General features: G+C 36.2%; 1 protein-coding gene across 4 annotated transcripts in view; it reads right to left on the bottom strand.

The window, feature by feature from the left end:
• Positions 1-26360, bottom strand: part of LOC122029911 (tRNA threonylcarbamoyladenosine dehydratase-like) — a 67970-nt gene that overhangs the window by 21543 nt on the left and 20067 nt on the right. Inside the window, exons 6-10 of one of the 4 annotated variants that reach the window (XR_006125235.1) lie at positions 20986-21120; positions 14197-14331; positions 11759-11974; positions 10866-10990; positions 425-523 (exon numbers count right to left, since the gene is read on the bottom strand). Coding sequence is in view for 2 of the 4 variants with exons in the window: in XM_042589053.1 (XP_042444987.1) it covers positions 524-600; positions 10866-10990; positions 11759-11974; positions 14197-14331; positions 20986-21120 (688 nt within the window). In the remaining 2 variants the exon portion in view is untranslated. Of the gene's footprint in view, positions 1-400; positions 601-10865; positions 10991-11758; positions 11975-14196; positions 14332-20985; positions 21121-26360 lie in introns of all 4 variants that reach the window. The other 3 variants (XR_006125236.1, XM_042589053.1, XM_042589052.1) reach the window with 3 other exon arrangements.

The raw sequence follows: 26360 nt of genomic DNA, 5'->3' as shown, positions 1-26360 counted from the left end.
CCTACAACCGTGAGTCATAGTCCATTCAAAATCAAATATAGGTCAAAAGCTCATCATCATATTGACATGATTCACTTATCACCACTTCTTATTCTTTAGAGCCAGCTGAGAGTTTTACTAAGAATATTAGAGAGATTCATGCCAATGTTAGGACGAAAATAACAATAAGCAATGAGACTTATAAAATTTAAGTTGATGCATATCGTAAGTTTAAATAGTGTAGAGGGACTATATGCCTGTTCGCAATTATCTAGAATACTTTCCAAAAACTCCTTCAAAAAGTTTCATGCTCGCTCCTCTGGCTCATTTCAACTTGTGAGAAAAAATAGAACTAACACTTACATTGTTGACTTGCATGATAATTTTAACATTTACCCAATTTTCAATATTGAGGACTTACTACCATATCAAGAAACACTTGAACCTTGGAAAGGACTTTCAGAAATTGATGAAACTTTGATTACTGAAGATGAGCTTTGACGTCTCTCTCCCAAGCTTCTAGAAGAAATGGAGTAATAATTACCTGAATCAATTAGAGATGTGTTGCAACTTAGTATCAATTGGTGGCGCCAACAGACTTGATTTATAAGCTCCTTCTCTCTAGAAATAGTGTGCAGAGTCATGACTAATATTGCTTGAGAAGATATAGTTAAGTACACTTTTTGAGCTCGGGCTATGATTTTGCACTACAATAACTACTAACTCTAATAAACATCCACAGAGAAAATGAACATAAATAGATTTCAAATGAGAAACCAGTGAAAAATCTCAAATCAACACCATAAGTTCAACTTCTTTCTCTGTCAAGTAATGGAGCTTTAGTTGGATCAATTTTCCTATCCTAAGGTAGTAAGAGGAAAGATCCAGCAGCAGTCCTATATCTCAAGGTGGTTGAACATTCTTCGTGTTTCTCGTATGAGAAAAGTAGACATCTCTTCGTTCATGGCTTGATTCCAATAGAGATCTCCAAAAACTTTGTGGTATAACTTGGGAATTGTAACAAAGGACAATGAGAAAGGAAACTAATGAGAGATTCAAATGTCCAAAAGAAATGGCATTTGGCAATGAAATGCATAGAAGCACACTTCATGCAAACAGCAACAGATTTGCCAAACTTGGGAAGCATTTAGGTCAGTCCAAGGACAGTCACTAGTGAAAACTGAGAACTCAAAGAACATATGTTATTACACCGATGATAGAAATCTAGTAGATGAATGTTGGAGTCAAATGACTTTTGTGGAGACAAAATGGAATCAGAAATCATTCAAGAATTGGAGAAGTAAAGGTCAAGGAATACAACAACAACCAAGCCTTATCCTACTAGGTGGGGTCTGCGCAAAGGTCAAGGAATAATTTTGTTGAATACTTCTGAAGATTCCCTTGATTGTAGAGATTATGATTGATTTGAATTCCCTTGATTATTGGGATTGAGATTGATCTTGATCTTGATTGTATTCCTTGAATGTAGGAATTGAGATTGATTTTTCTTTTCTCTCCGTATGTATATAAATACCTACATGTAAACATATTAATGATAAGATAGAGAGATTTTCTCTTTTCCACATGGGTATCAAATCGAGGTTGAAAGGCAAACCCTATTTTTCTCTGCGTCGTCGTTCCTTGCGCCGCAGCATCGCTCGACGTTGTTGCCCTCCTCTTCTCTTCGCGAACTGACGCTAGCATTTTCCTGCATCGTAAGCACACCGTCCTTCATCCTCTCCTGCAATTCGACGATAGAGAGAAGCTCGGGAGATCAGCAGTTTGGCGACGGCAGAGATTATTCTTCCTGCAGTTCCACCGTCCTCACCTATCTTCTTGCATTGCTTGAGCCTTTCTTCGCCATGTGCCCCCTTTCACTGAGCTAGTCAATGGCCTTCTCCGGCACTCCAAAACCGGATCTTTCAATCTTTACTAACCACATCACTGCACCACTCTCTTCCGAGCAGTTGGATGGTAAGAACTACTCTTCTTGGGCCTCTCACAATGAGCTTTGGTTTGTTGGACAAGGTTATGAGACACATCTCAATCACACCAAAGAGGATGTCCAAGTCGTCGATCGTCCTCTATGGAAAAAGGTTGACGCCCAGTTGTGTTGCATTATCCGAGCCACCATCCATCCATCCATCTCTTAGGGATGTCTTCCGCACTCACAAAACCTGTAACTCTGTTTGGACACAGGCTCAACAACTCTTTACAAACATCTCTCGGCGACTCTATCAGGTTTGTGAAGATCTCATGACCATCCTCAATGTTCATCAGGTTAAGGATTCAATGTATACCTATTTAGGTTCAGTCTCTAGCCTTCTTTGTGACTTCAATGAACTACTTCCACCTGTGGTCACTTCTGTTGCGGAGCTTGAAAATAAAAAAAAATATTTTATGTCTCTGGCTTTATATGGTCTGCCCACAGATTATTCTCATTTTCACGATCAGATCCTGGGCAACCCTACAGAAGCTACCATGGATAGTACCTGGACAACTCTCCTCCATGTCCCTGCCAAAGTCTTATCGTTGCCTCCTTCCGTTCATGTTGACTCGTCAGCTTTGGTCTCTCGTGTAGGGATCGGTGGTCGGCTTGAAGGGGGGTTGGATAGACGACACCCCCAAATCGATTACTTTTCTACAAGGTTAGTTTACGCAAGCGGGAATACAAAAACTAAAGCAATAAAGATAAGCAAGAATATAAACGCTAACACAATTCCTTTATGTGGTTCGAAGATTGCTTGCTCCTACTCCACAGTGTGTCCTTGAGATGGACGAACCCTTGATCCTTTGGTGGATCAATCCCCGGTAATCCCCGGCTAGAGCTTACTCCTTCTCGGTGGAGTACAACCTCTCACAAAAGCTCTCTTCCTCTTACAAGATGAACTTAGGTTTAGGAGGAAGAGAGCATAGCTTGGAAGCTTTGGGCAAAGACTAGGAGTTATTCAACAAATATGAGTATCCTCCTTCAAGCTCCAAAGCTTCCTATAAATAAGAGGAGAGAGTTGATCAACTAATCAACTCATCTCGGCACCAGTCGACTGGTAGTTCCACCAGTCGACAGGTGCTACCGTTAGAGGTAGCCAACGGCTACTTCTCAGCACCAATGGTCAGCCAACGGTTACTTATCAGTCGGCTGGTAAAACTACCAGTCGACTGGTCGCTGATGGTTGAGCGAACAGAATGTTCGCTCCCAGTCAACTGCTCAGTCGACTGCAACTTCTAACAGTCGACTGGTCCCGGTTACACACACACTCACCCTCTCCGGAGTCGCCCTTAAAGCCCTCTTCCTCGTCCTTCGTCCCTCAGATGCACTCGAGCCTGCGGCTCCTCTCCGTGCCATCCTTCACGTTGCCTTGAAGCCCGCTTCCTTCGGCTTCACTCCGTTGCTCCTCGTCCGCGGTCCCTCGGATGCACCATCCTTCACCGATCTCATGGACCCGAGCCATAGGATGAGCTTCCCAAGCTTAGCCGCACCAAGCTCCTCATGTGTGTTTCACCAAGTCCTGCATGACTCAAACACATATCAAACACATATGAAAGTCTAACTTAAACACTTTGACACGCACATCAAAACCATGATCGTACAGATCAAACTTGGGTCGATTACACCAACAATCTCTCCTATTCTCTGCCACTTATTATTACAAGGTTATGAGAGACCTATAAAATTCCTCTCCTTAACCAATATGTTTCAACGCACGTGTATACACACATCTACGTTACTGTTCAACCTTCTTCATTTTTTTGGCACACCACTGTTCTAACTTAAACCTTATTACCTGCACATGTACCCCTTTTATAGCCTGGTAACAATGCTTTACTCTGCAATTCTTAATTTTGTCATGCAGGATCATTTGCGGGCTGAACAAACCCAAAACGAATTTCAACATTCTGAAGCCAACTTCATAAATGCATAAAAAATTCTAGAAAATTCAAAAAATCATGAAATTTTGAACACATATTTCTTATAATGTTCTTTAACAAGGAAAAATATATTTCCATGAAAATTCATCATATTTTTAAAGTTTTGATAAAAACTCAAACACTTTGAAAATCACTCAAGTTTGTATCAATTTGAACCTTAGTTTTGCAATCATATGTTTCAACATAACTATACTACAGTAAATAAAACATAGAATTGTTTTCAAAACATTTTAAAATATCCAACTATGATCTATGGGCAAGATGTCCATTAATTAAACATTTGTTTTCCCCATAGTTGGCCTATGATCACTAAAAATTGATACATTTCATAACTCATCAAAATGTCATAAGCATATGTAAATTATTTGTATCATCCTAATATCTCACATTTATGGTTAGAAAATAATGCAAATCATTGTGAGATAAAGGTAACCTCTACTTAGCCCTTTTGATCATGAATTTCTATCAAGGCTAAGTGCTCCCCCTTAAGGTCTCAAGTCAACCATTTTTCAAGGATTTGAATTATGATTTCCATGATTGACTTGACCTAAAATTCTCTAACCCTTGAGGATTGACTTTGGCACCCAATAGAGGTTCTTTCTAATTGGGTTGACCAAGTATTCCTTGGGGATCCATTTTCTATCTGGTCTTAGTTTTTTATTGCCCCCTAGCAAGTAGACAATGATGAGTCTTTTCATTGTGGGGTTCATTGTATCCTAACTCATTTTTCTTAAAACTTGTCCTTTGGCTCCCAATAATCATGTTTAAGGTATTTGAGCCAATTTCAAATTTTCTAAGAGCTTTGGTGAGGTGTTCTATCTTTTCCCTTAAGACCCTATTTTCTTCTTCTGAGCATGAATCATTTGAACTAGAAGAAGAAGAAGCATGCAAATTATTATCCTTAAGAGTCATGGATTCTAATTTTTCTTTAAGGCAAACAATATCATTTTTCAAAGACTTATTTTTCCTTTTTGCCTTGAACAAATCCTCATTTGTACTTTTAATAATCTTAATTAAAACATGGGGAGGAAGATTAAATACCTCACTTACCGAGAAGTCCGAATCCGAAGTTGACCTCCCCCTTCACTTGAGCTCCCTTCTTCATCTTCACTTGAGTTCTTTCGTTCTTCATTTTCGGATGAGATGGAAGCTACATCATCAATTCCCATTAGAGCAAAATGGGACACATGATGCTCTTCTTCCTCCGATGACGATGGATCATCCCATGTTGCTTTTAGATTGTGAGTCTTCTTCCCCATTTCTTTTGTCTTCTTCTCCTCCTTCTTCTTTCCTTCCTTCTTGTTCAAGAGAGGACAATCATCTCTTATGTGTCCTTCTCTTTGACAATTGTAGCAAATGATCTTCCTTGTCCTACTTTTGCTTCTTGAATTTTTCCTAGCATGGGATTTGTTAGTAGAAAAGGATTTAAATGCTTTTCTCATCTTCCTTACCATATATGTCTCTTGATCGCTATCCATTAAGGCACTTGACTCCTCGGAATCGGAAGATGATTGAGATGGAGCTTTCTTCTTCTTCCCCTTTCCCTTGTTTTGCCACAAGGGCTACTCCTCTTGATCTTTCTCCATCTAGCCCTTCAACTCATGTCTCATGAAACTCCATAGTTGAAAAGAATTCATCTAGAGAGCTCTTCTCTAGGTCCTTTGAAATGTAGAACGAGTCTACAATGGAGCTCTATATCAAGATTCTTGGGAAGGCATTGATGGCTTTCATCAAGATATCTCGGTTTGAAAGTTTCTCACCTACACTTGTTAGTCCATTTAAAATTTCTTTAATCCTAGCATGAAGTATTGATACCTTTTCTCCTTTTTCGAGATTGATATTGTTGAGTTGAGTTTGGAGAAGATCCCTTCTTGCTAGTTTTGCTTCCAATGTCCTTTCATGAAGCTCCACTAGTTTTTCCCATAATTCCTTGGCGCTTGAGTAGTTTTCAACCCTTGTCACTTCTTGCTGGGGAAGGACATTTAGTAGATGATGTAAGGCCTTTGAGTTTGCTAAATGCTCTTCCCTTTGCTTCTTGTTCCATTTTATTTTCTCTAATATCTCATTGTTTTGATCCCTAGGCATTTCGAAACTATTTTCCATGATTAGCATAATATCAAAATCGGTTTCGAAAAATACCTCCATTCTCTTCTTCCACCAAGAGAATTCTCCTTTGAACTTGGGTGGATGAATGCTTGAGCCGGCCATTTGATGATGTTGCTCTTCTTGGCAATTAGTCCGTTGAAGAGCTTCCTTGCTCTAATACCACTTGTAGGGATCGATGGTCGGCTTGAAGGGAGGTTAGATAGACGGCACCCCCAAATAGATTGTTTTTCTACAAGGTTAGTATACGCAAGCGGAAATACAAAAACTAAAGCAATAAAGATAAGCAAGAATACAAACGCTAACACAATTCCTTTACGTGTTTCGGAGATTACTTGCTCCTACTCCACGGCGTGTCCTTGAGGTGGACGAACCCTTGATCCTTTGGTGGATCAATCCAACTTCTCGGTAGAGTACAACCTCTCACAAAGGCTCTCTTTCTCTTACAAGATGAACTTAGGTTTAGGAGGAAGAGAGTATGGCTTGGAAGCATTGGGCAAAGACTAGGAGTTATTCAACAAGTATGAGTATCCTCCTTCAAGCCCCAAAGCTTCATATAAATAAGAGGAGAGAGTTTATCAACTAATCAACTCATCTCGGCACACGGATGGTAGTTCCACATCGACGGTCTTACCGTTGGAGGTAGCCAACGGCTACTTCTCAACCAGCGGTTACTTACGATCGACTAGTAAACCTAGGTCATTGGTGGTGGTACGATTATCGAGCAGAATGTATTCGCTCCCAATGACTTCAACGATTGATGGTCCGGTTACACATACACTCATCCTCTCGGTTCAGTCTCTAGCCTTCTTTGTGACTTCAATGAACTACTTCCACATGTGGTCACTCCTGTTGCAGAGCTTGAAAATCGGAAGAAATTTTTTATGTCTCTGGCTTTATATGATCTGCCCACAGATTATTCTCATGTTGGCGATCAGATCCTGGGCAGCCCCATAGAAGCTACCATGGACAGTACCTGGGCAACTCTCCTCCATATCCCTACTAAAGTTTTGTCATTGCCTCCTTCCATTCCTGTTGACTCGTCAGCTTTGGTCTCTCGAAACATCAACAGACCTCCACCTCGTAAGGGTGACAAAGGACGTCTTTAGTGTGATCACTGCCACCGACCAGGACACGCGATTGATAAGTGTTGGAGTCTCCATCGTCGACCTCCTCGCGCTGCTCAGGTCGCTCAGAGTTCTGTCGCTTCTTCAGATTCCGATGCACAATTGCCACTGGATTTGACCCCACTGCCTTCCTATGATGACTTTCTGAAATGGTATGAGGATCGCAGGTTTCAGATTCCACTGTTGTCGTCGAACACACTGGTAATTCCTTTGCTGGCATATCTCGCTCTTCGGGTCCTTAGGTTCTTGACTCTGGAGCCACCGATCATATTATTGGTAATAAATCCTTTTTTCTTCTATGTCTACTTTCGGTTATTTACCCTTTGTCACCATGGCCAATGGTTCCCAAACTCAGTCCCAAGGTGTTGGTATTGTTCATCCTTCCCCATCTCTTTCTATCCATAATGTTCTTTATGCCCCCGGAGCTCCCTTTAATTTATTGTCCATAAGCCAACTTACTTGGGCCTTTAGTTATGTCATCTCTTTTAATAAAACTTTTGTTTCCTTACCGGACCGGAGTACGGGAAGGATGATTGGCTTCGGATGTGAGTCTCATGGCCTATACAGGCTTCAACAACCCTCTCTTGTTGGTTCGGCGACGACATCTCCACTTCTTATTCATGCTCAGTTGGGACATAGAAGTCTAGATTAGTTGAAACAATTACATCCTATTCTTTCTCACTTAGAGCCTTTGTCTTATGAGTCGTGTCAATTAGGAAAGCATGTTCGCAGTTCTTTTTCTCCTTATACTGTGAGTCAGGCTACATCCCCTTTTTCTTTGGTTCATTCTGATGTTTGGGATCCGAGTCGTATTTCTTCTACATTGAAATCACGATATTTTGTTACTTTTATAGATGATTTTTCCCACTTTGTTATATCTGATGATGGATCGTTCAGAATTGTTTCTTATTTTTCAATCTTTGTTCCATGAAATCAAAACTCAATTTGGTATTTTTCTTCAAACTTTGCAAAGTGATAATGCACGCGAATATCTATCTACTCAGTTTCGTAGCTTCTTGACATCTCACTGTGTGTTGCATCGCACGTCTTGCCCTCATACCCCTCAACAGAATAGGATTGCAAAACGTAAGAATCGTCATCTCCTTGAGACTACCCGGACTCTTCTTCTCCACTCTCACGTTCCTCATCAGTTTTGGGGCGACGTTGTACTTACTGCATATTATCTCATTAATCGCATGTCTTCCTCAACTCTCCAGGGTAAAAACCTCATCATGTAATTTATCCTCATCAGTCTCTTCATCCTTTACCACCTAGGGTCTTGGTTTTATATGTTTTACTCATGTTCTTGATCCTGGCATTGACAAACTCTCTCCCCGGTCTCATAAGTGTGTCTTCCTTGGATACCCCCGGTCTCAAAAAGGATATAAGTGTTATTCCCCTACTCTCCGTCGGTACTTTATCTCTGCTGATATCACGTTCTTTGATTCGATTCCCCTTTTTTTGGGTCTCACGCATCTCCATTCGAGTTCTCTCCTTCTCCGCCTGCACCAATGACTATCTTTTATCCTCCGGGGGCGTCTCTCTCACCTCCAGCTCCATCTCCTCATTTGCAGGTTTATCGGCATCATCCTCGCCCTGCTTTACCGCCGCCCATCACTGACACTGCCATAGACACACCTTTGGAGCCGAGTCCTTCGCCTCTTTATCCGGTCCCGTCTCCTGAGTCTGATATTCCGATTGCACTTCGGAAAAATATGCGTTCCACTCGTAATCCTTCTCCTCATTATATTTTCTTGAGTTATCATCGTCTTTCTCCTTCCTACTTTTCTTATCTTTCTTCCTTGTCGTATGTCTCTCTTCCAAAGATTGCAGGTGATGTCTTTGCCCATCCAGGATGGAAATAGGTTATGCTCGATGAAATGTGTGCCTTGCAGCGCAGTGGGACTTGGGACATCGTTCCTCTACCACTTAGGAAGTCAGTTGTTGGTTGTCAATGGGTGTATCTGGTGAAAGTTGGTCCAAACGGCACAGTTGACCGGCTTAAGGTTCGCCTCGTCGCTAAAGGCTATACTCAAATCTTCGGATTGGATTATAGGCATACTTTTTCTCCTGTTGCCAAGATGTTTTCTATGCGCCTTTTCCTGTCCATTGCTACGATTCGACATTGGCCCCTTTATCAGTTAGACATCAAAAATGTATTCTTACATAGTGACCTGCTTGAGAAGGTCTACATGGAGCAACCTCCGTATTTTGTTGCTGGTCTTCTGGTCTTGTATGTCGCCTACGGAAATCTTTATATGGCCTCAAGCAGTCACCCAGGGCATAGTTCAGTAAATTTAGTACTGTAATTCAACAGTTTGGCATGACTCGCTCGGAGCGAGGCTGACCATTCTGTCTTTTATCGCCACTCATCTACTGATTGCATCTACTTAGTGGTTTATGTTGATGATATCGTCATCACAGTTAGTGATCATCTCGGGATTTCACAGGTAAAACAGCATCTTTTGAAATATTTCTAGACAAAGGATCTCGGCAAACTCAAATATTTATTGGGGATAGAAGTAGCATAGTCTAAAGATGGGATCATCATATACCAAAGGAAGTATGTAATGGATATTCTGGAAGAAACAGGAATGTTAAACTCAAAGACAGTCAATACTCCTGCCAAATCAGGGGGCGTCTGACAATTAGTTGGAAAACTAAGCTACCTTAAGTCAATTTCTCAACTCTCCATGCAAGGAACATTGGGATGTTGTGACTCGTATTATTCGATATAGCACACCAGGAAAGGGTCTTTTGTATGAAGCCAAAGGACATACTCGAGTTATAGGATATTCTAATACAGATTTGGTAGGATCTCCCACTGATAGAAGATCCAGTTCTAAGTTTTGTATATTTATCAGAGATAACCTTGTTTCTTGGAAAAGTAAAAAGCAGAATATTGTGGCAAGATCCAATGAAGAGGCAGAGTATCGAGCTATGGCAATAGCCGGTCAAGAGCTTTTATGGCTAAAACAGTTGCTTCAGGAACTAAGATGTGGAGAGGTTACACAAGTATCACTTATATGTGACAACCAGACCACCATGCATATCGCCTTGAACCCAGTTTTTCATGAGAGGACAAAGCAAATTGAAGTTGACTGTCACTTTGTCAGAGAGAAAGTCATATCTAGAAGTGTCACTTTGTGAGAAAGTCATATCTACTAACTTTATCAATTCATATAATCAACTAGCAGATATATTCACTAAGTCACTAAGAGGTCCCCGAATTGACTACATATGTAACAAGCTTGGTGCATATAATCTATATTCTCCAGCTTGAGGGAGAGTGTTGAATACTTCTAAAGATTCCCTTGATTGTAGGGATTATGATTAATTTGGATTCCCTTGATTATTGGGATTGAGATTGATCTTGATTGTATTTCCTTGATTGTAGGGATTGAGATTGATTTTTCTTTTCTCTCCTTATGTATATAGATACCTACATGTAAACATATTAACGATAAGATGAAGAGATTTTCTCTTTTCCACAAGTTTCAGCAAATAATTTTGACTAAGATATACTAGTGACGGAACACTGGATCATATAACATATAAAATCAGAGAGATTCTATATACCAAACTTCAAATGCAACTTTAGCTAGAATATGAACTATATAAAATTAGAACATAAACGAGAACAACAAATAGTCAATTAGAAAAATTTTGCAACAAAGATATTTCCCTAACAAATTAAGCATGCATAAATCAATAGGGCATAAATACCTTACGAGCATTAACTCATTAACAGACCGCCACATTTTGCGCCCAACATTTATCAAGGATTGATCCCTTGCACTTCTTCCATGCCACAACTCTTTGACGACATACATAACTTCTTCAACATCAACCTTAAATTCCATCAAGAGTTAAGGAATAATATAAGCATTTCAAGTTATAATAAATTCTGAAAAAGTAGAATAGATGTTCCACCATCCATAGTCTAAAGAAAAAGAATAAAAATCCGCTTGCTATTCATTTAACATTACAATGATTTTCTAGTTACCATAAGCAAATAAAAAGAACCATCATTTGAGGCAATACCTTGCCTAGGTACTAGAGAAACAAATATACCTAGCATTAGAAGACACACCGAACATCCACACTAAATAGTGCAGCCCTTAAAAAATAAATATCATTGTATTTTAGCCGCTTAATGTCTTCTCCAGCAAAAGAAAAACAGGGAGTACATTAATCAATTTTCTTTGGTGTAGAGTGATGATTTAGTTGCATTTTATTTATTTATTTTACTTAATCTATTCCATATGTAACTTTGCGATCATTTCGTGATCCGTCGACTATAAATAACAATATGACTGAATATTTTCTTTGATTTTATATTGACAGAATTTCCTTGCACAATTATGACACTCAGTAATCTAAGTAAAAGTAGGATATCTTTGGATCTATATCACACAGTTCGGAATAAGATAAGCATGCCTTTGTTTCCCTCTCTTGCTGATTTTTCATTTATAATTGTACACTAAAATAACACTAAATCACCACAAATTATCTCATCCAATGACAAATTGACTGAAGAAAACAGAAAATATATATAAATATGTATATGAACACCATAGCAGTGAATACTAAAAAGGTAAATAATGTGAATGCCATACCAAAACTTCAATGGAAAAGCCATAAACTGACTCTTCATGCTCAACAAGGCGGTTATGAAGAATCCCATAATGATCCAAATCCAAATTAACCACAGGTTCCATTTCAACAGACAATCCCGATAACAGAGTCACAACATATGAGGCCATTATTTGCCCAAAAATTGCTGGAATAGTACCCAGAACAGGTATAATACGAACTCTGAAACCTGGTACTACCTGGCAACATAGTTTAGTTGATATTAGATGCCCCAACTAACTCCAACTCATAGCTTCAATAATGTACTGCAATCCTCATGATTACAACAAAGAGAACATATCTGAATGTCATGAAAATCTGGAATGTAACTGTCAAAAGTTGGTATTCTATGATCTATTATAGATAACCTTAATAGCTTAAGTGTAATATAAACAAAAAATTATGAATAATTCACCACTTCTAGACCTAAGACCTATTAAGGAATATAAAACTTTTCGTAATTTTCTTTTGAATTAAGTTCAAAAGTTTCTGAAGAAAAATGCAATCCAGAGAAAATTAAAACCTGTTTGGGATTAGGAAAAAAAAACAATTTTGAAAGAGATAACAACTATGAAACCTTGAACAGAAACAAATAGCGTCATCTTTCTAGATCAAAAATTTTATTGTAAAAATCTTGAAAGTGATTGATTTAATATTTTTTTCATCTTGAAAGTGATGAATATGTACATAAAATCTAGACCCCTTTCATTGCTTGCAAAAAAAAATATTTATCAGATATAACAAACTAGCATAATATTCAAACAATGATTTTATTTTAAAATTTTTAGCATAATCAATTATATAAATTTATAGAAAATATTTGTCATATAATGAAATAATTTACTACTCCAAGTTTGCATTCAAATACACTAACAATAAAGTATAGACTTTCTATTTTAGAGCAAAGGAAAAAAGAAAATCTGTCGAGCAAAGATATATAATATCAAAATTACTACATTAACAGAATTAAGATAATTTGTACAATAAAGAGTAAAATTTGAATATAATTTTAGCAGGATACGATCTAGATACAAAATTAAATTAGCTGATAAGGAAACCAATGATCAACAAACATTCAACTTCTTAAATATTTTTACTTTATTGATATCAATATTCAGCCAGATTTAATAAATGCATTCCATCATACCATCGACATTCCTATGAGAGTGATGGTGGTTTGGTTTAAGTGTGTTGTCACAATTGAATGTCATTAATATCACATAACATTCAACGCATACATTTCCACAACTTGGGAGAGCCCATCAAAACCCACATTTGTCATTTCACCCTCCCATAAATCATTAGGTATATCACTTTCTCATTTTCATACTTGATGAAGAGAGACATTTAACTCGCCACAATTTGGAAAGCTCATTAAGCAAGGAAAATTGGAAAGGGCACTAATTCCAAAAAAAAATAAAAAATCAACAAGGATTTATTTGCCATAGTGATGCCTGCATCTGTTATGGTTCTTAAAAATTATAGAAAAGCAAGTAGACCTGACAAAGAAAATGGAGATTTATTCATCCATCAATTTAAGAATTTTCTCTATATGAGGAAAACATCTAAAAAAAAAAAGGGCAATCAGTTGCACGAAGCTCCCGCCATGCGGGATCTCAGGAAAGGATCCATTGTACTCAGCCTTACCTTATTTTTTTACAAAAGACTGTTTTCAGGATTCGAACCCGTGATCTTTAGGTCACAAAGTAACAACTTTATCGTTGTGTCAAGGCTCCTCTTCATATGAGGAAAAAAAAATCTAAATGAAAATTTTAAAATGGGCAACTAATTAACTTTCCAATCTAACAACAAAAAACAATTAACCATTGGAAACTGAGAGAAGATGAAGAGAGAAACAATACCAAGAGACTGCCTAATAGGGGATAAATTTGGAGGGCACAGGCTATAGATAGCTTGCTATCACAAAATGGTCCATAGATTACTAAGATGGGAAGTGATTAGAGAAGGTGGATGTTGTTAAAGGCAAAGGAGATTATGAAGATTTAAAAGGATAGGGAAAGAATAGGACAGTTTTGTTGCCGGACAAAAGACGGTAGAGACCACGGGAATCAAGGCAAGAGAATTGGGACAATAATGATATAGATACAACTTGCGAGAATTGAGGGATAAGGGGATGATGTAAAAGATTTGGTCTCTGGTAACACTTTTTATGATTACTAATTTTCAAAATAAAAAGGATTAAAAAACAACTTTAAAAAATTAAAATATTTGGAGATTTTGATGGTTGCTTGGTCGTCAAACATACTTTATTCACTCATTTCCTATTATTATAAAACAAAAACTGAAAATAGAAGATTTTTGAATTACAATGGAGCCTAATACCCCCATCATGCCTGTGACATAAAACAATGTCAATTAGGTAAACAATGAAAAGAAGAGACTGCTAGAAGACATTTCAAACCTGATAGTCTGAAGGATTTTCTTCTTCTTCAGTTAAACTTTTAAAAGGAAGCAACTTCATCTTTGGTTTCTCCAAAGAAAATACCACAGGTATTCCACCATCAATCCCATGGTCTTTTCTCAAACGGTATCTGACCTTTAAGGAAAAATGGCGTGACACAAAATAAATCAATAACAAAAGCAACAAGTTCAAGAAAAACATAAACAATCAAGCACATAATAAGTTGATGAATAATTTATTCTCAAACAATTTCAAAATAGATTAAAAGGGTTAAGTGCAAATACATTTAAAAAGAGAAAAAAAAGGTACACAAGACTCGGTTAACAAGCTAAGACCATCATTTAGTACAAGAACTATATGGGAAAGTTCATCGTTTAGTATTTTTGTTAAAGTTTAGAGGGCCTTGTCTGGCTGATGACAAATTTAATGCTTTGACATTTGTATGTCATCATCATCCAGTGCAAATGAACAAATTGTCATATTACCCAAGGTTTTAAAAAGTAACCTCACCAGTCAAATATGAAATCTCCTTACCATCTTAGATGTCAGATTGCATTGCTTATTACAATATGCAGTCCTTCTAGGTGACTCTTTGCAATTGGAGCCAAGATATACAAGCTAAGGAGGTTAGCCAGGCCTTTATGCAATGAGAAAAAAGTTAGTTCAGTTAATTTGATGATCAGAATTTGATCAGGAATTTTTTAATGATGTTTCATCTCCTAGAGAGCACCAATACTTGTGATTGTAAAAAACTAAACTAAGATTTTGATGTGGTAATTTGTAATTGAAAAATTGAACACTTTGCAATGTTATGTTTTGACCTATTTTAGATTGTTGTGCTTTACATTGTATTGTACATATCTGTGATTAATATCCTCTGTTTATAATTTTAGTTATTTTTACCAAATGAATATTTTTTAATACCAACAGAGAATACACACACATAACTCCTACATACGCTTTTTGATAGGCCAGGAACAACAAAGCAAGATGCTTAGACCGGCTTTAATGGTAATAGATAGATATAGAACTTCACAACCCACAACCTCTACGTGAGTGTGTCACAATCTTCTCAGCATAAGATTTGTTGTTCTCATCAATACCCAATGTTTCCAGTTGATGACAAACAAACAACTATTGCCAATGGTAGTTTCACCATCATAAGCAACCTTTACCATTTTGATCACCTCACCAAACTTAGGCATGCTCTGATACAATATCATAACCTAGTTCAAATGAAGGATTTGATTCATTAATTTGATAGGACTAAACAAGTGGTCAAAGCAATAAGACCAAGTCAATGGTAGTACAATAATTTAGGCTTTATAAACTCTTCATATGAGAAGATTCTTAATATGAGAAAAGTCTGGGTTCCAGAACCAAGTCTGAAGTTGTGTAATCATAGGTATGAGCATGTGTCATCTAGGCTCTTGCACAAAGGTGAACCATGGTGAAATCTGATCGTTTATGTTTGGTTAATGTAGACCATGGTTCCAATATTATCATCAATGGCTTTTCACTTGGATTTGCATCAGACTCCCTAGATTTGGTGGATAGGGATCTACTTTCCTTGTAGAAGGATATACTTGATATACACAAGTGTGTTTTTAAGAAAAACATTTGTTTTTCATTTTGCTTTGAAAGAGGTGAGATTGAATTTCTTATGACAGATCAGGCATTTGTTTCAATATCATCGTCAATGGTTTTTCTCATGTGCTTTCATCATATATTGTAGATTTGGTGGATAGCTATGTAATTTCTCATATACAAGGATGTAATTTCTCTACATAAGTGTATTTTTTCAAAGATTTTATTTTAATTTTGATTTAATGAATATGAAAGTTTTTATTAAAGATGCCAAGGAAAAACAATATTACAATCAGATTAATGCTTTGCAATTATTGTTTACGGATAAATGTTTTTCTTATGTCCACGCCCATATATGTAGAATATTGTAATCAACTTTAAATTTGATTATAAATCTTCTGACCTGAATTTAAGTGAGAAAAAGCATGTCAGTATTTTGCTTTAAGTTGACCACCGTATTGAAGCCCTTCTCTTATTAGCCTATTTTTCATAGCACCAAACTTGTGGATCATGCCACTCCTACAATGTTTTCCATTTCTATTTTTAATTTATCATTTCAAACAAACAGTCGGTGTGTAATTATTCTTCAAAAGAATGGAAGCGTGGATAGTTAGATAACAATCTTCTGATATAGTATGACTTTTGTGAATATTTTTCAATGATTCTTTCAAAATTGATTCATGCTCATTTAAGTCATCAAAAAAAGTATTGTAACAAGTTTTATCTTAGTTATGATATAGTTTCCAGATGACTTGTCTCAAATCATTATATCATTTCATTCTTTGTTATCATGAAATATTGCAAGTACATAACACACTTCTTTGAAACAACTACATCAACTATAAATATCTTGGAGCATTTTGAATAGAGGGGCATATAATAATTTTAAAATAAATCTTCCTGCATTACAGTATTAGCTCAAAATGGTTTTGACATTGTTCAGATCTAGAAAAAAAAAGGAGAATAGAGATTCTAGTCTTTAATATCCCGACAAAGAATTATGTTATCTCCTTTTGGTTCAATTTACTTCTTGACAGACAGGAAAAAAAATAGAAACTGATCAAAGTGAGATTGAGCAAAAATATTCTGATAAAGAAAAATAATATCAACCAACATAAAATCAAAGTTGAAATAACCACTATGTAATTTTAGAAAAATAAATTTTGAAAAAAGACACATTATACAACTGACAATATCTAAAATATAGCTTAAACTATAGATGTTCTAATCAATGTTTAAAAACTCAACTAGTGTTGAGGTTTTGATCTCAGACCGGAATAATATGATTTTGATATCGTATCGTATCATGTCGTGCCAATACAGTTTCGGTATTTTTTTATTCATATCTAGTAATTATAAGATAAATATGTTTATGGTGTATATAAAAATAAGTTGTATATTAATTTTGTATAAGTTCTTAATTATTGAACAACTTAATATTGTTAAAAAAAATAATTAAATATAATTTTCTTTAAAAAAAATTGATCTAACAATAACTCGAATTTAAATTGATCTAATAATAAGTATATAAATTAATACAAAGATATTACTTTATATATAATAATTATTAAATTAACTATTTATTCATTTAATTAATTATTAATTAAATAATATATATTTTAAATAGTAAAAAAATATCAACTAAAAAAATACAAAATAATAAAAAATTATCAAAATATAAATCTAATTTATTAGATTTTTTAAAATTTATTATAATTTTTTTATTTTTTAGAATTTTTTAAAATTTTTAAATAAAGTTCAAAATAATACAAAATAAAAAATATATATTAGAATATAAATCAGAATTATTATATTTTTAAAATTTTTAAATGAAATTTAAAATATTAAAAAAATTCAAAATATTAATTAATAAAAATATTAAATTTATTTTAATTTTAAATATATTTTTTATATAGTTTACTAGGATAATTTAATTAAGGTTTATAAAAACCTGTTCGAAATATCACATGTACCTTAGGAATTGTTTAAATTAATTAAATAAAAAATAATAATTTTTATTGGGGAAAAGAAACACCGCGGCCCGCGACGGATCAGGGACGCGTCCGGCGGTGCTGAAGCCTTCAGCGTCGCAGGAGGCGTCCCACGATGCCTTCAGCGCCAAAGGCATCGCAGGACACTTCCAATGCCTCCGGAAGTGTCTCGACACTTCCGATGTCACCGGAGGCGTCCCTCGACTCCTTCAACGCCGCTTGCAACACATCCGAGACGGAGATGCCTCCGGTGCCAGTTTCGCCCGCTTGACGGAACGGTAAAAACCGTTCGGCATTTCATTCTATGGTTCTAATGACTATAGCCAAACTAAAATGTGTTACTAAACTAGAAATACTTGAGTGTTAACATATATAGCCTTTGTTTGTCTAAAGCAATTATTGGTGTAAATTTGTTGATGTGTGCTTGCCTAATTGACATCAAATAAATATATTCACAGCTATACTATGACAAATTTAAAGTTAGGCCATAAAGAAAAAATAATCAGACCCTGCTCCATCACCTAACCCCATCCTTAACCTCAATCCTCTCCTCTCTTGTGCAACGGCCATCATCTAGAGGCCCTACTCTTATATCTATGATGCCTTCTTGATGGCTACCACCTAAGGACCCATAATCTCTACCAAGCTCCTTTGTAATCATGCCCTCTCCCTCACTACCCTCAACATAGCCACCATTAAAAAAGCTATGGGCGAGATATTAATAGTAGTAAGCACTATTAGTAATTTTATTGTGATCACAAAAAATGTGTTGCAACACTTAGCAAAGCATTGACAAATTGGATAAGGACAATGTTCTTAAGTGATCATGTGGTATGGCCAAGAACCTTTGTGGACTTCAACTTTATCTACAACTCATCTGCATACCTAAAGATACACTCTAGAGAGGTCGGAGGATTAGTTGCACCAAGATGAGCATTCTTGGCATATACTGAGGTAAATTATGGAGTATTAGGATATTGGAGAGTTAATTGAGGTGATTAGAAGTATTTATGATTGAACCGGTATGTGTATAAGAAAATTTTGTGGCATTTAGATCTAATTTGGTTTCGATTTGGAGGGAGAATAGGTGGACATTGATTTGGGTTTCATCTGGTTCAGACTAAATTTAGAGTTTTGGCTGAACCAATGTTGAAATCCATCTGAACAAGTTTGGTTTAGCAGAATAGGTTGGGTTTGTCAACAACATATATATTAAAACCCTCCCCAACTCCTTTCCAATCACACAAACTGCTTCCACCATTTCTTACTCATGACACCACCTCCCTACTTGTTGAGATCCATGGGTGAACCACCCCATTTTCATAAGTTTGAAACTGCTTGACTCCCCTCTCCTTTATTTCAAATAGGCACTGTAGAAAGATTGCTCCACAGTTTCAGCAGCGAGTGTTAAGTTGAAATTGAGGTAAAATCAAGAAACCTTCCCACTTTCTCATGCTTTTGGGTTCTTTTAGGAATCCATTATCCTTCTGTTGTTTGTACATGATATCAGCTTATTGAAAGGTAACAATTGAATAATATGATTAGTCTTTAGACAATAACAATCTTTTACTCAAAGTATGCTCATCTACCATTGTGTAAGGATTTATTCAATTGGGTTGGGTTTCCAGCCAAAAAAGATTTGTCAATGAGAGGACAAATTAAAGAGATCAGCTTATTGTATGATTTTTTAACCAACATAACGTGTTGTGTTGCCTTTCTTGAATGCAATAAGCGTCTTCAGAGGTTGAGGGATGGTGCAGTCCAACAAGCACTTTGCATACAACGGCAAACAAGAACAACCACCACCAAATGTGAAAACTGTTTTGGATTTGACCATATTGATTATTCCATCATTGAACATGATGAAACCACTATCAAATAGCCAAACTATTTTCGATTCAACCAAGGTTTAAAATTTTAAAGTGTGTTGGAGTTTCAGTTTATGACCGGAACTATACAGTTTCAGTACTATATCGTGTCATACAGTTTCGATATTTTTTTTAAATATAAAATACATTAATTTAAAAAATACTTTTATTAATATTTGCTTATGGTAGATATTTACTATTAAGTTAGATTTAAGATGTTGAATGTTGAGTTTAAATTTTAATAATATGTAGTAAAAATCGGTTTAGAATTAACTGAAGTCCACCGAGTAAACATAACAAGATCAAGTAGGCTTAAACTAAATTTAAATTGGATTTATTAATTTAAAATTAAATTAAATTTATATATATAATAATTTAGTTCATTAGTAATAGTATATTTTATAAAATTAGAAATTACATTATATTTAATTTCTTTTATCTTTCTTAATAATTTGTCTTCTGCATCCTTACAAGTTTTTTTCCTATGTTTACCTCGTGGTCGGATGAAGAAGGGAAAAAGATAAGGATTTTTTTCTTTATTTACCTTGTGAAAAGATTATTCATAAAGAAAAAATTATCATCATTAAAAAGGTTAAAGTATTTTTTTCTCTCTCTGTACCTTCGTGGATGAGTGGATGGGAAAAAAATCAATAAATATGTAAGAGATAAAAAATTAATGGATGAAAGAGGAAAAAAATTAAAACTCAAAAATTTAACATGAAAAAGAATTACATATTTAAAAAATAAAAATTTGTCTAAAATTACAAATTAAAGAGAAAAAAGAAATTTAAAAAAAAAATGTAAGGTTGCGGCAACCACCAATCTCACGAGGCCACCACAACTTGGCCTCCCTATGTCGATACCAGTGTGGTCAGCGGATGGAACATTAAATTTTACCCATGTTGACTAGTACGATTTCGTAGTTAAATTTATGGATTCAACCACATTAATTATTCCATCATTGAACATGAATAATAAGTTCATGTTGACAACAAGTCCCCTCGGGGCGGTGCGATGGTTAAGGCATGAGGTGTTGCCACATGAGGTCTTGGGGTCGAAACTCGGCGTGACCGAGCATAACCTCCCCCATGTCTTGGCCATTTGCACTAATGGCTCGTAGCCACCCGTGATTTACCTCCTCCGTGTTGGCCTAGGGACGGGTTGGCGGGGGCGCTGGGGGCGAGCGAATCGCCTTTTGCCACATGTTGACAACAATACCAAGACATTTAATTTTCCCAATGAAATAATCTAGGAGATAATTTTGTCAAATGTGAAAAATAATAATAATGAATAAACCTTAAAGTAAATCATAAGTAGAAGAAATATGCGAAGTATATTATTACCGCTCGAGATAGTGGGTCATTGATTGATTCTCTCAAGTCAGCAACACGAATTCGCGTTGGATCAGCTCTAGCACCCGCACCCATTGCTGAGAGAACCTTCAAACCTCTACGCACACAAGCAGCAAGGAGAGCAACCTGAAAGATGACATAACCATCTAATAAGAATAAGAACAAATCTCAAATTACTAAGTAAAAAAAAAGGGAATTTTCATCCTTTAGCATCTTCCTAAGCTAATGCATAAGCAAAAAATTGTTCTATATAATTCTATATTATCTTTGAGATGTTAAGTGCTAGTTATGTTATAAAAGCTTATCAAATCTAAATATGAAGGCAGTCTTAAGTTAGCACTCCAGATATTTCAAGTCAAACAAATACAAAGATTCCATCAAGAGAAACTTTATTATCCATTAATCCTAGGCATTGTCCTAAGACCTAGAAGAGCATCCTAGGCCACTCATGGCCTCCATCTCTCTCTGAAGGGAGGCAATAAAAGCTTTGTTTCTTGCACCACATCAAACGTCAAGCACCTAGGCCTAAAACTGTTCCATCAAGAGAAACTTGTTTATCCATTAATCCTATGCATTGTTCTAAGACCTAGAAGAGCATCCTAGGCCACTCATGGCCTCCATCTCGCTCTGAAGGGAGGCAATAAAAGCTTTGTTTCTTGCACCACATAGAATGTCAAGCGCCTAGGCCTAAAATTGGGTTCTCAACCTCACTACTCAAGAGGCATAACCGACTACTGCTTAAAGAGAGATGCTTTACCTCTACACTTAAAGTATGTTGCCACCGCGGAGCAAAGGTGCATTTTCTTCCTAGGAGGTGTTTTCGGACTTATTCTTGAAAGGATAGATTAATCAAAAGGGGCAATTATTAAAATTTTATTTTATCCCTTGGTTTTTATTAGCCCAAATTGGGAAAGACGAAGGCTGATAATTCCTATAGCAAAGAATACAAGGGGAATATTATCTGTATATATTAGTTACTATATTATCTGTATATATTAGTTAATATATCTATCAATGAGGTAATTGTCAATTAGCCTAATTATAGTTTCCTAAGATAGATTCCTAGTTTGTATATAAATATGTCTAACTCATTGATAAAGATGATTAATTCTTTTTATCTCAAATAACATGGTTTCTGAGCAACTTCAAAATTAGGAATTCAAAATTAGGATTCCTGCCTCTTCTACCTCTCATGTACTTTCATCTCCGTAGTGCATCACTGCCTCACCATCACCCACACGCCTCCATCAACCAGCAACAACCTCCTTGCCAGCACACTTTCCTTCCCTCCTTTATCGGTTGTTGCTTGTCGCCCCACCGATCGCTGTTGCACGTCTCCTTCCCTAGCAAAGAATATAAGGGGGCAGCTCCCATGCTGGGTGCCAACTCTCCTTCCACGATGCCAACTCTCCTTCCACGATGTCATCGTCTCAAATTCCGATTGTTGAGAAGCCACCACATCAACCCTATCCCCGGCGACCGCCGCCACCGCTCTCCAAATACGTGTCATTAGAAGCATCGCCGGCATCACCCAATCTCGACCGCCAGCGATCCTTGCTGAACCTGTCCTACTTTCCTCAACGCAAGCAGCACCTAATCACGTGAGTTTGTCGGTACTTGTTGGTTTGGATCTTCCTTTGGATTCTTCTTTTATTTGACTTCTTTTGGGATAAAGTCTTATGACTAAAAATAAATCTTCTATTGTGACGGATGTGGTGCCCGTGATGTCTAAAATCACGTACTATAAGCTAAATGGTTCGAACTATTTGGATTAGAGTAAGACTGTTTGTTTTTATCTACGAAATATTGACAAAGATGGCCATGATGACCCTCCTCAAGATGATTCAAAGCACGCATAGTTTAGAGAGGATGCTCGCTAATTCCTTCAGATTTAGAATCATATTAATAGTGAGATAATTGGCTTGATCAATCACTCTGAATTTGTTAAAGAAATAATGGATTACTTGGAATTTATGTACTCTGGACAAGAAAATCTCTCATGCATGTATGAGGTTTGCAAAGTATTCTCCTTACTTTGAGTTGCTAAGTCACGAGTTCTCTCTAGTTCTGAGGCCTCTTCTTTACAAAATGTATTTAGTAGTGTTCTCCATACAAGTACTACACCCATTCCACTTAGTGCTTTGGTGAATTATAATACTAATTATGTTCTTGAAAGATCAACTAGGAAACAAAGGAAGTGCCTCATAGGAATTTGAAACTCGAACGCCAAATTCGGGTTGTATTATGTGCAACTTCTATTGTAAGTCAGGTTATACAAAGTTTGAGTGTAGAAAGCTTCAGTATAAAAATCAACAAAAACACTTAGCTCATATTGCATTCATTAATGATGTCTCTGATAAGTTGGTCCTTATCTCTGCAAATGAATTTGTCAAGTTTTCAAAATAACTGGAATCACTCAAGTCTTCATCTCCATCTGTCACTGCTATTGTTGATTCAGATAAACAAAATAGATGTCTTTTTCCTCATCCTCCAAATGGGTCATTGATTTTAGTGCCACGGATCATATAACAGATAATTCTAATCCCTTTTCTACTTTTCAGCCCAAAGTTGACACTTCTACCATTACTTTAGCTAATGGGTCTCCATTTTGTGTGCGTGTCTGGCACTATCAATCTTAGCCTTTGCTTCCTCAGTCTTGTCTTACTTTTACCTAATTTATCCTTTAATTTACTCTCTGTCAATCAACTAACTCGTAATCTTAGCTGTTGCATCTCATTTTTTTCTTGATCATTGCTTATTTCAAGATCTTTTAACGAAGAAGATTCTTGGTAAAGGATATGAGTCTGGAGGCTTCTACATTCTTGACACACCGCTCCCAAATTATTTTGCTTGGTTGAGTGTCACGTCTCCTTTCGAAGCTCATTGTAGGTTGAAACATCCATCTCTCCCTTTACTCAAAAAGTTGTTGACAATATGATAAGGTGTCTTCATTAGATTGTGAATCATGTCAATTTCCAAAACATCACCGTCTTAGTTCGAGTCCTAAAGTAATAAACGTACTACTATTCTTTTTGAATTAGTTCATTCTGATGTTTAGTGTCCTTGTCCTATTTTTTCTAAACCTAATGTTAGATATTTTGTTACTTTTGTGGATGATTATTCTCGTATAACTTGGTTATATTTAATAAAAAATCATTCTGAGTTATTTTCTCTGGTTTGTGCCTTTTGTGTTGAGATTAAAACTTAATTCCATGCATCCATCCATACTTTGCGAAGTGATAATGCCAAGTAATATACATTCAATCTTATATGGGTCAGAATGGCATGCTTCATGAAACCTCTTGTATTGATACTTCATCCCACAATGTTGTGGCTGAACATAAAAGCAGACATCTTCTTGAAACTGCACAGCCCCTTTTATTTCAAATGAATATCCCCAAACCTTTTTGGGTTGATGTAGTTTCTACATGTTTTCTCATTAACCGCATGTCCTCTTTTTTTCATGGTGAGATCCTTTATAAAATCTTTTTTCCCAATGAACCTAGGATATTCGGTAACACTTGTTTTGTTCAGGATGTCCGCCCGCATGCCACTAAATTATATTCGAAGTCTTTAAAGTATATCTTCGTTGGTTATTCTCGTCTCCAGAGGTTATAGGTGTTATTGTTCCAGTATTAACAAATATCTTATCTCAATTGATGTTACCTTCATAGAAGACACGCTTTCTTTCCCGTCCTCGCCTATTCTAACTCATCAAAGGGAGGACGATGATTTGTTGATGTATTCTATCACATCCTTCGGCACCCGTCCCGGAATTGGCTCCTGTCATACCTCCTATTATTCAAGTCTACTCAGGCATCAACCTCTTGATTCATGTCCTACACCTACTACTTTGACATCAGATCTAGTCTCAAGTGATGATCTTCCTATTGCATTAAGCAAAGGTAAATGTAGTGTACTTATCCTACTTCTTTTGTTTCTTAAAACGGCTTGTCGTCTTCTTCTTGTTCTTTTATTGCTTTCCTTGATTGTATCTCTACTCCTAAAATTGTCCATGAGATCATATTTCATCCTAGTTGGAAAGATGCAATGATAGAGGAGATGAATGCTTTAGATAACAATGGCACTTGGTACTTGGTCAATTTACCTTCCGAAAAACATGCTATTGGATGCAAATGGGCAATTAAAGTCAATCAGGATGGTCAGTTGCCAGATTAAAAGCTCGTCTTGTCGCTAAAAGTTATGCTCAAACCTATGGTGTGGATTATTCTCACACTTTTCCTCCTGATGCAAAATTGACATCTATTCGATTGTTTATTTCAATGGTTGCTACTCATCATTGGTCTTTACATCAACTTGATATAAGAATGTTTTTCTTTATGGTGATCTTCTGGAGGAGGTGTATATGGAGCAACCTCCTAGTTTTGTTGCTCAAAGAGTCAGGGCGAGTTTGTCATCTTTGAATATCTTTGTATGGTTTGAAATAGAGTTCTCGTGCTTAGTTTGGAAAATTTAGTTAGGTTGTTGAAAATTTTGATATGACAAAAAGCAAGCTTGACCATTTTATGTTGTACAAGCAGGTATCATTCTGTTAGTTGTGTATGTGGATGATATTGTTATCACTAGAAGTGATACTACGGGAATCTCATCACTTAAAATTTTCATTCATACTCAGTTTCACACGAAAGACTTGGGTGCTAAAGTATTTCTTGGGTGTTGAAATTATGAGTAAAAAAAATATATTTCTATCTCAGAGAAAATATATACTTGACCAACAAGAAAATTGGGGGCAAAGCCTTGTAGTGCAACTTAGAACATGCACCTCCATTGAGATGGGGAACTATTTAAACATCATGAAAGATATCGAAGGTTGGTTGAGAAGTTAAATTACCTTACTGTGACTTGTCCAGATACGCATATCCAGTTAGTGTTGTTAATCAGTTTATGTCATCTCCAACCGTTCATCATTGGATAGCATTAAAGCAAATTTTGTGTTACTTGAAAGAAGCAGGTATCATATATGCAAATCATGGGCACACTCATATTGAATGCTTTTCAAATATAGATTAAGGAGGTTCCAAAATGGATAGAAGATCTATAGTATCTTTGTTGGAGAAAATTTAGTTTCATAGAAGAGTAAGAAGCAAAACGTTGTGTCACGTGTAGAGTCAAAATATAAGGCTATGACACATATGTGAGATAATGTGGATATATCAACTCTGGACTGAGGTAGGACTTAAAATTTCAATACCAACAAAAATATGGTATGATAACTAAGTTGCTCTTCATATTGCATCGAATCATGTGTTTCATAAGAGAACTAAGCACATTAAAATTGATTGTCATTTTGTTCATGAAAAAATTCAAAAAAGCTTGATTTCTACCTGATATGTGAAGACCGAAGA

Source organism: Zingiber officinale, chromosome 10B, assembly GCF_018446385.1.
Source record: "Zingiber officinale cultivar Zhangliang chromosome 10B, Zo_v1.1, whole genome shotgun sequence".
Taxonomy (NCBI): domain Eukaryota; kingdom Viridiplantae; phylum Streptophyta; class Magnoliopsida; order Zingiberales; family Zingiberaceae; genus Zingiber; species Zingiber officinale.
This window is presented reverse-complemented; position numbering and strand designations above follow the sequence as displayed.